The 14,751-nt window shown below is 40.6% G+C and overlaps 1 protein-coding gene across 25 annotated transcripts in view; it reads right to left on the bottom strand.

Annotated features, from left to right (window-relative positions):
- Positions 1-14,751, bottom strand: part of TLK2 (tousled like kinase 2) — a 145,011-nt gene that overhangs the window by 20,408 nt on the left and 109,852 nt on the right. For all 25 annotated transcript variants that reach the window (XM_055102238.3, XM_055102239.3, XM_055102245.3 and 22 more), the window contains 3 exons: positions 14,306-14,403; positions 12,688-12,769; positions 6,647-6,738 (listed from right to left, as the gene is read on the bottom strand). In XM_055102238.3, coding sequence (XP_054958213.1) covers positions 6,647-6,738; positions 12,688-12,769; positions 14,306-14,403 — 272 coding nt within the window. The remainder of the gene's footprint in view (positions 1-6,646; positions 6,739-12,687; positions 12,770-14,305; positions 14,404-14,751) is intronic.

Here is a 14,751-nt window from a genome sequence, read left to right as displayed (position 1 = left end):
CCATACAGCAGGAGGTGAGCAGTGGGTGAGTGAGCAAAGCTTCATTTGTGTTTACAGCTGCTCCCTGTAGCTCGCATGACCGCCTGAGCTCCACGTTCTGTCAGATCAGCAGTGGCACAGATTCTCATAGGAGTGCAAACCCTACTGTGAACTGTGCACACCAGGGATCTAGGTTGTGTGCTCCTTATGAGAACCTAGTGCCTGATGATCTGTCACTGTCTCCCATGACCACCAGATGGGACCGTTCAACTGCAGGAAAGCAAGCTCAGGGCTCCCACTGATTCTACATTATGGTAAGCTGTGTAATTAATTCAGTATATACTACAATGTAACACTAATAGAAATAAAGTACACAACAAATGTAATGCGCTTGAATCATCCTGAAACCATGTCCCCCTGTCCCCAGTCCATGGAAAAACTGTCTTCCACAAAACCGGTCGCTGGTGCCAAAAAGGCTGGAAACCACTGGCCTACAGTATTCAGTACAGTAACATGCTATACGGGTGTGTAGCCTAGGAGCAATGGGCTATACCATACAGCCTAGGTATGTAGTAGGCTATACCATCTAAGCTTACATTAAGTACACTCTGTGATGTTTGCACAACAACAAAATCACCTAACGATACATTTCTCAAAATGTAGCCCCATTGTTAAGCAACATACGACTAATATGATTAGCATTTTTAAGGTACTTTTCTAGTTTAAATCATTTCATAAGGAACAAAAGTGTACTGTATAGTCTGACATATTCATATTCTGAATTTTAGAAGAACAGAATATGCTTACACAATATAATTACCAATACTATTTTAAGAATGTAGTTCTGGCCGGGCGCAGTGGCTCGTGCCTGTAATCCCAGCACTTTGGGAGGCTGAGGTGGGCAGATCACCTGAGGTCGGGAGTTCAAGACCAGCCTGACCAACGTGGAGAAACCCTGTCTCTACTAAAAAAAAAATACAAAATTAGCCGGGGTGGTGGCGCATGCCTGTAATCCCAGCTACTCAAGAGGCTGAGGCAGGGGAATCACTTGAACCCAGGAGGCGGAGGCTGTGGTGAGCTGAGATTGCGCCATTGCACTCCAGCCTGGGCAACAAGAGCGAAACTCCGTCTTGGAAAAAAAAAAAAAAAAAAGAAAGAATGTAGTTCTTATTTACAAAGACAGTAACTGATATTTTAAGTAATTCAGCACTATTTGGCTTAGGACATTTTGTTATAAGGCTAGTTGGAAAAGACACACTTTCCATAGTACGGTAAAATAAAACTAAAAAACAGTGATGTTTTCAGAAACTGGTAAACTCCAGTATACCAAAAATACAAAGAAAGCACTAACTAAAGAAAAGCTGAGGAAAAAATTAGGGGAAGTGGGGAAAGGGAGAAATAGGAATCTAAAAGTAATTACATATATTTTTCCCCAATGGAAACTATTTGGGCTTAGTTTTCAAGCTGCCACTTTTGGCCATTTTGCCTCCCCTGACGCTTCATTTCATCATCTTTACGTTTTTCCAAAAAACGACTTGCCAGCACTGAGGCAGGTGTTAGAACACACACTACCCTGGGAACACAGAGGCCTGGCTCCTTGCTGTGGCTCTGTGGCTCCACCTCTCTGAGCTTCGGTTTCGGCACCACTGGACTGGATGTTTTGAAGTGAGCTTGCTGCAGACACTCAGCAAATGTAGCTTTGGCCTCCCCAACCCTCAATTCCAAAGTAGCTCCATGCTGGTTTTTTTTTTTTAAATTACATATATTTAACAGTACAGTTTTACACAGAGTGCTAACAGCACTTTTCTTCATATTTTACAGAAGGGCTAGAAACATACAGATTTTCTTTTTCTTTTCTTTTTTTAAGACAGTCTTGCTCTGGTGCCCAGGCTGGGGTGCAGTGGTGCCATCTTGGCTCACTGCAACTTCCGCCTCCTGGGTTCAAGGGATTCTTCTGCCTCAGCCTCCCAAGTAGGTGGGATTACAGGTGCGTGCCACCATGCCCAGCTAACTTTGTATTTTTAGTAGAGACCGGGTTTCACCATATTGGCCAGGCTGGTCTCAAACTCCTGACCTCATGATCCACCCGCCTCGGCCTCCCAAAGTGCTGGGATCACAGGTATGGACCACTACGCCCTGCCCAGATTTTCTATTAGTAATCATACAATAGCACATCACCAAATCTAGCTCCTAAATAGGATGCATTACAATTTGTTTAGAATTTAAAGGCTTAAGGGCAATAAGCAGGAGAGGAAAAAGTATGTACGTTTTTATTTTACAAAACTGACTGAAAAATACATTCAAGAAACAGTAAAGAGATTTAATACCATCTTGTTGGGTGTGGTGGCTCATGCCTGTAATCCCAGCACTTTGGCGGGCTGAAGTGGGAAGATTGCTTGAGCCCAGGAGTTAAAGACCAGCCTGGGCAACATAGTGAGACCCTATCTCAAAAAGAATTTAATATGATCTCATGTGCCCTGAAGGAGGTGGCACCTGATTAAGAGAGGTAATCGCTATGTCCAAATAATCTCCTACACGGAGCTTCTGCAACTGCAGAGTCACAGAATCATCAGTCCCCTTTCTGCCAGCACACTTGCATTTTTAAATACATTAAGATTCCTTGTAATATTGCATTTGATAAAATAAGGGTGCTGCTGTTTTTGTTTTTGAGACGGAGTCTCGCTCTGTCGCCCAGGCGACATACAGTGGCGCGATCTTGGCTCACCACAACCTCTGCCTCCTGGGTTCAAGCAATTCTCCTTCCTCAGCTTCCTGAGCAGCTGGGATTACAGGTGCCTGCCACCATGCCTAGCTAACTTTTTTTGTATTTTTAGTAGAGACGGGGTTTCACCATGTTGGTCAGGCTGGTCTTGAACTCCTGACCTCAGGCAATCCACCCACCTCCGCCTCCCAAAGTGCTGGGATTACAGGCGTGAGCCACCGTGCCCAGCCGGTGCTGCTGTTTGTTTCTTTGTGGGGTTTTTTTGTTTTTTTTTTTAAAGGTTACAGGCTGGGCACGGTGGCTCATGCCTGTAATCCCAGCACTTTGGGAGGCTGAGGCGGATGGATCACGAGGTCAGGAGATCCAGACCATCCTGGCTAACACGGTGAAACCCTGTCTCTACTAAAAATACAAAAAAGTTACCCAGGCTTGGTGGCAGGCACATGTAGTCCCAGCTACTCGGGAGGCTGAGGCAGGAGAATGGCGTGAACCCGGGAGGCGGAGCTTGCAGTGAGTGGAGATCGCGCCACTGCACTCCAGTCTGGGCGACAGAGTGAGACTCTGTCTCAAAAAAACAAAAAACAAACAAAAAGTTTAAAAATCTAGGGACTAAACAGATCACTGTTCTAAGTTATTTTTCACTCTAGCATGCTATAAATGTATAGCGCTCTACCCTTTGGTTTTAACTTCTTGATTTTGTGCATTTTACAGCAGAAACCAATTTCTCTTGTTGAGGTACAGAAAACACAGGAAACAAAAGGCAGCAAAAATTTAAGAATCAAAATGTCATTCAAAGTTCTCGCCAATTAAGGGAATTTGCAGAGTGTCGCTGAACCTGTGCCCAGCTCTAAAACCGCATCTCTTACTTCATCAGCAAGGAAATGACTGAGCCATGTTCAACTTTCAACTTATAATCTAAGAGATCCATGCACTACAAATACAGAGAATTTAATGAGAAACTGGAAGAAACTCATCCACCAAAATGTCTTTTACTCTCTTATAAGTTAACATATATTTAGATTTTTCAAAATGCTTACTTTTATCTTTAAAAAATTAGAATAGAGTATCATACAAAAGCATACTAACTCCGATACAAATTACTTCTGCAAATAATTTTAAGTGAAATTTTTCCTACGGCAGAATTTTTAATATGTTATTTGAGGGAGTTAAAGCAGTCGTAATACTAAATTTTTAAAATAAAAATTTTTAATAAAATTTGTTTTTATAATATAAATAAAACACAATCAGTTTACTTTTTGTTTGCTTATGGTAGGAGGAGGAGAGGAATGAAGTGACAGAACAAAATTCAAAATACAACAAAACAAACACCTTTTATTTTCTTTTGAAATCTGCCTTCTTTTTTACCAGAATAAATGTCTTGATTCCAGATGGGACTGGGAAGTCATCCCCATGAATGGAAACGCAACTAACAGACCTTACTAGCAGGGTTATAGCATTTTCATATTTTATAATGTCACAACACTGAAGTGTACTACTTTTTAGTTTAATACTGACTTTTTAAAGCACTCATCAATGTCCGTTATGTGCTTGATGTAAGTCTCTTTTTAGTTCAAAGCAGTTAATGACATTTTGTCAATTCGCCATTTTCTATAGCCTGAAATGCATGAGTATGATTTCATATCACTGAGAAAGCCAATTCTTTCAAAAGAAAGGTGGAGGTACTTAAGAATTGTCTCCTCAGTGCTGCTTCCTGATTGGAAAACAAAACAAAACAAAAAAAAAGAACTCCCCCCAGCTGCCCAAGCAAGAATGAAGGTCACAAGAACTCACACACCCTCTCCCCAAGGTGTCTGCCAAATAGGAAATGCCCCCTCCTCAGATGAGCTCAGGCACCATGATCCCCCCTCTGATGAGGAAACAGAGTAGAAAGGCACCAATGCCAGCCTGGAACTTGAATGGAAAGAACTTAGACAAATAGGACCATCCCCTTCACGTGCTCTCTGATTCTGTCTGGTAGAGACATATGTGAGAAAACACCCAATCCATACCCACCAGGCCTCAGAGTGCTTGCCAACTGTTTGAAGGAGGGACAAGGCCCGGCTTCCACTCCTCAGTGTTTCAAAAGGCTAGATGGGCAGAACGCCCACCTGCAGTTGCTGTGGTATCCAACACTAGAGCTCTCTGCAAGGTCAGCCAGAAACCTGGATACTGAGACTAGGCAAAATACATATACGTCTCAGCACAGGAACTATGTTCTCGAGGTTAACCAAGGTTGGTCCCTACAGGGCATTTTTAAAGAGAAGCAGGTACTGGTCCAACACCCTTAGGCATTCTTAGGGTCTCAATACAGTAGTGGCATTGCTCACTTATAACTGGTCAGAACAACATGTGCTTTCCTTCTCTGAAGTGCTCCTGGCACTCACTACGGTGTGCCACTCATCCCTACATATCAAGTGACTGGAATGTTCTTATAATAATGTAACTGCTCCTCAGGAGCATCTGGACTGCAGCTGCCTGTCACCTAAGAAACACACGCAGGGTGCCACAGGTCATCCCTTCTCCCTCTGCTAAGCCCTGTTGCTCTTAATGTAGCAGGAACCTTCCCTTCTCCAGTGCTGAGCACCACTGCCCATCTGTCTGGAACAGGAAGAACTTCTGGGTCCCTGATGAACAAGAGGTATAGAGCAAGAGTTGCCTTGGACCAGGCTAGAAGCCAACTAAAGGGCTACTTCAAAGACCACTGTTTTTCCCCTTCCAAATTATTATTTATAAAACAAACAAACAAACAAAAAAAAAACACCAAAAAAAACCAAGACTGCCTTTATAGAAAGGAGGTGTTTGTTTTGTCAAAAAAGCCTGTCCCCTCCTTTCAAGGGCAGGACTTGTCTGATTCAATACTTGTACCAACAACAAGGAAACAAAACTAAGCCCAGTGGGGAACCTAATAGCAAATTAAGTCTGCATAGCCTCTAAAGCAAATGAGCCATGAACTCCAACGTTCAGAAGCTTGGGGAGATATAGGCAAAACCTGACATCAGTGGAACAAAGCAATTCACAGCTGTGCATATTATAACAATTCATTTTAAAGAAGCCCCCCCTCTCTACCTCAAACCCCAAGTACAGATGAAGGCTGCCACTAGTACTATTCTATAGAGAAGCAAGCACAGAAGTGGGACCCTGAAGACCAAGAACTTTGAGATGGGCAAACTGTGACCGGGAGGAGAACATAGCACAGAGAGGCTGAACAAGTCAAACAGGTGCCACCAAGACACACCAGGTGCCCCCAGTCTCTTCCAGAAGGAAATGACTGAAGTAGCAGAAACAGCCCACCAGCAGCTCCCTAGGGTCTAGTTTCTATAGACAAGCAACAATTTTTTTTTTTTTGAGATGGAGTCTCGCACTCGCACCATCACCCAGGCTGGAGTGCAGTGACGTGATCTCGGCTCACTGCAAGCTCTGCCTCCTGAGTTCACGCCATTCTCCTACCTCAGCCTCCCGAGCAGCTGGGACTACAGGTGCCTGCCACCACGCCCAACTAATTTTTTGTGTTTTTAGTAGAGACGGGGTTTCACCGTGTTAGCCAGGATGGTCTCGATCTCCTGACTTCGTGATCTGCCTGCCTCAGCCTCCCAAAGTGCTGGGATTACAGGTGTGAGCCACCGTGCCCGGCCAGCAAAAATGATTTCTAAGGCTTTATTTACTATAGCTATTTCTAGCCACAAAGGAAGGGAAGGTTAAGAGTACCTAGGGCTTTGGATTCAGGAAAGTCTGGATTTAAATACCAGCTCAGCCACTTCCTGTTACTCCAATTCTGTAAGCATCAGTTTCCTCGTCGTAACACTGAGAATGTATTTATTCTCTCAGGGCAGTTATGAAGATTACATAAAACAAAACCAACAACAATGCACGTAAAGCTTGTAGCATAATGCTCAAACTACAGGTATTATTTAATTTTAAAAAGTCAGACACTCAAGTATCACTTACTTGTGGTAATTCTCCTTTTTCTCATCTCTCCAGTTTTTATTTAACTGGTGAATTTTCACAGCTACGTATCTTTGCTCTGTTAGATCAAATGCCTATAAAGAGAATAAATTATATACTGGGTAAATGTTAAGAAAAATTACAGGTAACTGATGTGAAGCTTTAATTTAACATACAACATAATCAAAGTCCAAAATACATTATTAAATACATCACATACTTATATCAGTGTTGCAACCACCTTCTTGAAACTTGTGATTAGATAATTTAGAAGTCTCCAGACACACTGGCACCAAGGGATTTAGAACATAAAACCAGGCCAACACCACAAACAGAAAGATAGCCCCTGCCTTCAGAATCATTTCCCAACCATTCTCTTTCTGGACACCATCTATTCCCGTCTGGGACCCGTCTGCCTTAGGTTGTCTCTTATCCTTCAGTTGACACTGGGACTTTACAAGCTTCAAACATCCTGTCACTTTTGAAATTCCAGGGACACACACTGCCTGCCTCCTGGAGAAAATAACCCCTCACAATATACTTCTTTGGTATGATTGTTTACAAAACAACCCTGTAATTTGGCATATTGTTTATTAAAATAAAAAGAGAAACAAGAACAAAAAACAGCCCTGCCTTTAGTCCCATCTCTATATGCTGGGTAAATGAAAAGTGGTTTTGTTGTTGTTGTTTTTGAGACGGAGTCTCGCTCTGTCACCCAGGCTGGAGTGCAACGGTGCGATCTCGGCTCACTGCAACCTCTGTCTCCCGGGTTCAAGTGATTCTCCTGCCTCAGCTTCCTGAGTAGCTGGGATTACAGGCATGCACCATCACGCCCGGCTAATTTTTGTATTTTTAGTAGAGATGGGGTTTCACCATGTTGGTCAGGCTGGTCTCCTGACCTCAGGCGATCCGCCCCGCTTCGGCCTCCCAAAGTGCTGGGATTACAGGCGTGAGCCACTGCGCCTGGCCGAAAAGCAGTTTCTAATCCCAAAAATGGCTGAAGTTAGTCACCCCAAGTCACTTCTCCAGCACTGTCCAGAGGCAGGAACCAGCTTTCCCCAGTGGCCACCACTGCCAGCAAGTCCTGCATCAGCTAGGTAGTGCTTGCTATAGCACAGTGAAAAAGATAACATGGATTTTTGAGGAAGCTGGGTGTAAATCATAATTTGATAAAGTAATCTTACAATTCAATTGAAGATTTCCCTCCAAACAAAAGAATTTATTGCATAGCTCCTTTAGAATAGTTTTTCTTAGTTTGTAAAGTTTAGATTAAAAGCTTACTACTTCAGTTTCAACACTGTTATCACCCATCTGCTAATTTCCACAAATATACAAATAGATGAAGGCAACAAGTGCAGAAAACAGTACATAAATAGGGTGATCACTACTTTACAGATCTATCTAAACCTAAGTTTCTCTGGATAAGCACTGCATGTAGAGAGAGCTGCTTATAAAATAGAGAAACTTCCATCATTTATACCAAATTAAAACCAGTATGTTTAAAGTATAAAAACCACTCACTTCAGACATAATATCTTATTTCACAAAAATTGCAACATTTTTTATTTTTATTTTTTTATCTAGACAGGGCTTCAATGTGTTTGCCAGGCTGTTTTTGAACTCCTGGCCTCAAGTAATCTTCCCACCTTGGCCTCTCAAAATATTGGGTTAGAGGCAGTAGAGGCCATGCCCGGCCAAAAATGGAAACTTTTGAACTTCTTTTCTTAAAGAATCTTCAGTCCATTCACAATCATGAATACCATTATGGCTTCTCAGTAGAAAACCATTTCAAATAATTTTTAAAAACATTAAATAAGCCGGGCGCGGTGGCTCACACCTGTAATCCCAGCACTTTGGGAGGCCGAGGGAGGTGGATCATGAGGTCGGGAGATCGAGACCATCCTAACACGGTGAAACCCTGTCTCTACTAAAAAATATACAAAAAATTAGCCGGGCATGGTGGCGGACACCTGTAGTCCTAGCTACTTGGGAAGCTGAGGCAGGAGAATGGCATGAACCCGGGAGGCAGAGGTTGCAGTGAGCTGAGATAGCACCACTGCACTCTCCAGCCTGGGCGACAGAGCGAGATTCCGTATCAAAAAAACAAAACAAACAAACAAAAAAAACCACACAAAAGAAAAAAACATTAAATACCACCCAATTTATAAGAGCACCAATGCTATTTCAAGCATAATTTTCTCTAACTACTACACTGTACTTCTATTCTAAATCCAAGACACTGTGACCTACCACTGACTTAAGAAAGGATTTTGGAGAGTGGAGAACAGCAAAAGAAAAACTATATTAAATGCACACATCACTGTAAGAAGTATTCAGATTTCAGAAACAAAATGTGTGGGGCTTAGGGTGGTGGCTCACACCTGTAATCCCAGCACTTTGGGAGGCCGAGGCAGGCAGATCACGAGGTCAGGAATTTGAAACCAGCCTGGCCAACATAGTAAAACCCCATCTCTACTAAAAAATACAAAAATTATCCAGGTGTGGGGTCGGGCGCCTATAATCCCAGCTACTCCGGAGGCTGAGCTAGGAGAATCACTTGAACCCGGGAGGCAGAGGTTGCAGCAGTGAGCCAAGATCACACCATTACACTACAGCCTGGACGACAGAGTGAGACTCTGTCTCAAGAGAAAAAGAAATAAAATGTTTGAAGAAATACATTAGGAAAAAATAGGATGATCAAATTACTAAAAGTAACTGGGAGGCACCAAGAACCAATTTTGATGATTTAAAATTACATACACTTCTAGGTATACATCCAAAAGAATTGAAAGCAGAGTCTCACAGAGATAACTGGACACCCAAATTCAAAACAGCACTATAGGCTGGGTGCGGTGGCTTGTGCCTATAATCCCAGCACTTTGGGAGGCAGAGATGGGCGGATCATTTGAGGTCAGGAGTTCGAGACTAGCCTGGCCAACACAGTGAAATCCCGTCTCTACTAAAAATACAAAAAAAATAGCTGGGCGTGGTGGTGCACACCTGTAATCCTAGCTACTGGAAGAGGCTGAGGCAGCAGAATCACTTGAACTGGGGAGATGGAGGTTGCAGTGAGCCGAGATTGCACCACTGCACTCCAGCCTGGGCGACAGAGCAAGACTCTGTCTCAAAACAAACAAACAAACAAACAAACAAAACAAAAACAAAAACAGCACTATACACGGTAGGCGAGAGATGGAAGCAACCCAAGTGTCCATCGACAGAGGAGGATAAACAAAATGTGGTACATACAATAAAATATTAAGTGACCTTAAAAAGGAAGGCAATCTTGTCACATGCTATAGCACAGATGAACCTTGAGGACATTATGCTAAGTAAAATAAGCTGATTATAAAAAGACGTAGTATGAGTCCACTTCTGTAAGAAATCTAAACATAGTCAAATTCAGAGTAACAGAATGTAAAATGGTTCCAAGGACAAGGAGGAGGGGGAAAGGAAAGTTGGTTAATGGCTACAGAGTTTCAGTTTTGGAAGATGAAAAAAAGTTTGAGATCTATTTCACAAAAAGTGTGAATGTACTTTACTGAACTACACACTTAAAAATGGTTAAGATGGTAAATTTTCTATCTATCTTTTTACAATAAAAAATTACAAAGAAAATAAACTAAGCATTGACTTAAGAATGAACATAAATAAAAATGAAGAAAGCAGAAAGAAGGAATGAAAGCAGACATTAATGAAATAGAAAACTAACCAAATAGTTTTGATCAACAAAAAAGTTGATTCTTAGGAAAAAAATTAATAACAACACTGACTAATCTCTAGCCTATCAATCAAGAAACACAAAAATAAAAATTTTACAAGAACAGAGAAGTAACTAAGATGTGGAAAACATTTTTAAAAAATCTAGGCCAAGCATGGTGGCTGTAATCCTAGCACTTTGGAAGACTGAGGGGTGAAGATCACCTCAGGCTAGGAGTTTGAGACCAGCTTAGGCAGCACAGTGAAACCCTGTCTCTATTAAAAAAGAAAAAAAAATCTAAATGAAATAGATTTCCTAGAAAAATTAAATTACCAAAACTGACTTAAGAAGGGAGAGAAAATCTGAATATATCAATAGTTGTAGAAGAAATTGAAAACACAGCCAAATGTTTTCCACTAACTCAACATCTCCCAGGAGATTTTTCTTTTCTTTCTTTGTAGAGGCATGGTCTTGCTATGTTGCCCAGGCTGGTTTCAAACTCCTGTGCTCAAGTGATCCTCCTGCCTCGGCTCCCAGAGTGCTGGGATTATAGACATGAGCCACAGAGTCTGTCCTGCCCAAGAATTTTTATGAGTCAACTCTAACAAACTTTCAAGGAGCCAACAATTCCCAAGTGATGAAAAGGGTTCCAGAGCATGGAAAAAAAGAGACTTCACAACTCTATCTAAGTAGCTAGGATAATTATGACATCAAATTTTGACAAAGCTGCTTGCATACAAAAGGTGACTATGGGCCAATCCTACTTATAAACACAGATTAAAAAATACAAATAAGATACTAGAAGCCAGGTGCAGTGGCTCATGCCTGTAACCCCAACACTTTGGGAAGCCAAGGTGTGATCACTTGAGCCCAAGAGTTCAAGACCAGCCTGGGCAACATGATGAAACCCTGTCACTATAAAAAAAATACAAAAATTAGCCAGGTATGGTGGTACACACCTGTAATCCCAGCACTTTGGGAGGCTGAGATGGGAGTACACTTCAGCTCTGGAGTGGGAGGTTGCAGTGAGCCGAGACTGCACTGCTGCACTCTAGCCTGGGTGTCAGAGTGAGACAATGTCTCCAAAAAAAAAAAAAGATACTAGAATATCAAAACCAGTACAGTAGTGCACTAATCGTAATATAGTTCTGGAGATGAACAGTGATGTAGTGATGTCAGTCGCACAACACTGTGAAAGTACTTAATGCCACTGAAACATATACTTAATAAAATCACAGCTGGGTGCAGTGTCTCACACCCGTAATCTCAGCACCCTGGGAGGCCAAGGCAGGAGGATTGCTTGAGCCCATAAGTTTGAGACCTGCCTGGGCAATGTAGCAAGACCCCGTCTCTAGAAAAAATTTAAAAATTAGTGCACTGGGCCTGTAGTCCCAGCTACTCAAGAGGTTGAGGCAGGAGGCTTGCTTGTGCCCAGCAGTTTGAGGCTGCAATGAACTATGATTGTGCTACCTTACTCCAGCCTGGGCAATACAGCAAGACCCTATCTCTAAAATAAATAAATAAATAAAACCACAATTTAAAAAAAATTAAGAAAACAGTAGAACTAGTTTTACCATTTTTATTTGCAATGAAAACTATTTTACTGAAAAGATTTATCACATATAAATTCATATGAGCATAACATAAATCCTAACAGTGAAAGCTGTACTTCTGAAAGGGACAGCTATGCAACAAAGACTACTTAATAAACAATTCTGTACTTTACAGACAGGTGCCAGAAACACATAGAAAAATTAAACCCACATGTTATGGATCTGTAGCTATATTTAAAACATATTGAATCCCTCATTTGGTAAAAATCAACCTGGAAGCTCAGCAGCCTGTACTTCGCTAGCCCAACTGAAGCACTCTAAGCCAGGACACTCTTTCAGACTGCCAGTGCTAGTAAATGATATTAGAACACTTCTAAAACAAAAAGCAGCTTTTCCAATGGAAAAAAACCTATTCTTATTGGAAACAGGTTTGACACATCTATTCTGTAAGAGAAAGAAAGATAGCACATACTTTTTTCTAACAAATATGTATGAGGCAGGAAGTACAGAACCAGAATAAAAATCATCATAATTCCACGACCCAGTATATTTCCTTCTTGTTTTTTAAATCTATAATTACTTATTTTTCAAACTTGAAAATGGCAATACTGTATTCTACTTGGTCACTTAGGTTTATTGAAAGCTGTTTTCCCAAAGATACAGGTTTTTAAAGTTTTTGAGTTTCAACCAATGGATATCAACCTACAATTATCAGTATACTTAATGTTCTCCAAGTTGGTAGGAGCCGATAATTTAACCCCCAGTCTTTGTATCCAGTTCCTTATACTTACCTTGTAAACTTCACTGAAACCTCCTCTACCCAAAAGATGTAACAACAAATATCTGTCATTTAGCGTTGGATGATCTTTAAATCTGTGGAAACAGGGAACATGTAACACCCTGAGATCATGGACTACAGTCTTCCACGCTTGCAAAATTCCCAGAATATCTAACACATTATACATATAATTATAGCTGCTGTTGGTAGTTTGACAATCAACATCAACATGGCAAATACTGAGTATAAAGTTACACAGTTCAAAGAGGCAGCGTAATTACAATGAACAGCACCAGCTATAGAGCCACAGGACTTGGGTGCTGGTCTCAGTGTAGCTACACTAGACCTTTCTTGCTCCTCCTCCTTTTTTCTGCCCTGCTATACAACGAGGGAGGGTAGATTAGAGATTTTTAGATTGTGCTATTTGGCTCCTCCAAACTATTCAAGGGCCACATGTTCCCACCATTTCAAAACTACATACAGTAAAATTCCAAGACACTTGCTATTTCCTTAAAAACAGATTTGATTTTAAAGTGAGTCACATGTTCTATGTGCATTCATTATTCTCTCTTTAAGACAGATATAACTGTGTTCCCCATATTAGACTCTACCTTGGGTAGTTTCTTAATAATATGATAAAGAAATGACAAGTTCTGGCAAAAACAAATTTAAAAATATTTTTACCTAGTTCCTGATCTTAAACAACCTCACTATTAATTCTGAAATTACTTTACATGGATTTTAAGAAAGTAGGATGCCTATCTGGAGAGACATTACTGCATGATGGTTTAGATGAAAAAGATCCAAGTTGAACTCTTTGGTCACATTATTTATGGGTCCCTGGGCAAGTTAATTTAATTTCTCTAAGCTTGTTTTCTGATTAATGTATTAAAGATAACAGGGTTATCCTGCGGATTAAATGAGAGCACTAAGGGCACTTAGGACCAAGCCTGATACACAGAGAGCTCTCAGGAAGTGGTACCTGCTGTTGTCTGCCACTTTAACAGAAAGACAGGTCCAAAGCTCATATAAGCCAAACAAAAATATACAAGCTATGGCTTTATGAAAAAATGTTTCAGGGTCTAAAAAATATGGGGAAAAAACAGATTACTTATAAAAACCCCCTTCTACTTTCAACCTACTTTTCCCAGTTTCAATTCATCTACAATTAATGTACTGAACTTAAGAGTCTTACTTAAAATCTCAACACCTGAATAGCCCTTAAAGGTCATTCAGAAACCGAGTGTCATCTCAACCCAATACTCTTTCCACAACACCACACTGTGACCCATCTTCCCTTTCTTAAGGCTCTGTAGGAAAATCTGAATATGCAACATATCTCAACCATTTACAATTACAAAGCCATATTGTTTTAGTAATCTTTATTCATGTAAAAATGCTATATGTATACACATATATACTTAATATATAAATTTAATACAATTGTATATTTAAACCAAGGCAAATCATAATTTTGTTCACAAAATTGTATTAGATGCTACAAAAGAGCTAAATACACTATGGAATCATTTATGTAACTTACATTAAGCAAACACATTATTCTAGACCATTCAATTCATATCATAAAATGCTTAGCAATCTCCAACCCAATATGCCCCGAAGTAGCTTACTGTGAATTATCTTCATTATGTATCCTTTTTAGTTCCCTGATATGTAGATTTCTAACCCTTTCTAGTCTCTCCAGCTCTGCCTGGATCTCTGCTTCCTCCTAAAGCGAAAAGGAAAGAAATAGCACAAAATAGGGGGAACTTTACCTTTTTGGGATCTTATTTCAAAAACAATAGCAGACATTTATCTTATGAAAGGCTAAAGGAAGGTGCTTTGCATTGAAAGATTTCTTTTTAAGCGATAAGAATTTTAATCATAAAAATGAGCCCATAGAAAATAATAAAATTCAAACCATACAGAGGAGTTCAGTAAGAAAAGTAAAAGTTCCCTACCCTCCTCCTCCCTCCTCTCCATGCCCACTCCTGAGATGTAATAACCACTATTAAGTTTCTTACATAAGTTTTCAGGAATGTTTTGTGCATATACATTTAGACATGGAAACATTTTT

Source organism: Pan paniscus, chromosome 19 (assembly GCF_029289425.2).
Source record: "Pan paniscus chromosome 19, NHGRI_mPanPan1-v2.0_pri, whole genome shotgun sequence".
Classification (NCBI taxonomy): domain Eukaryota; kingdom Metazoa; phylum Chordata; class Mammalia; order Primates; family Hominidae; genus Pan; species Pan paniscus.
This window is presented reverse-complemented; position numbering and strand designations above follow the sequence as displayed.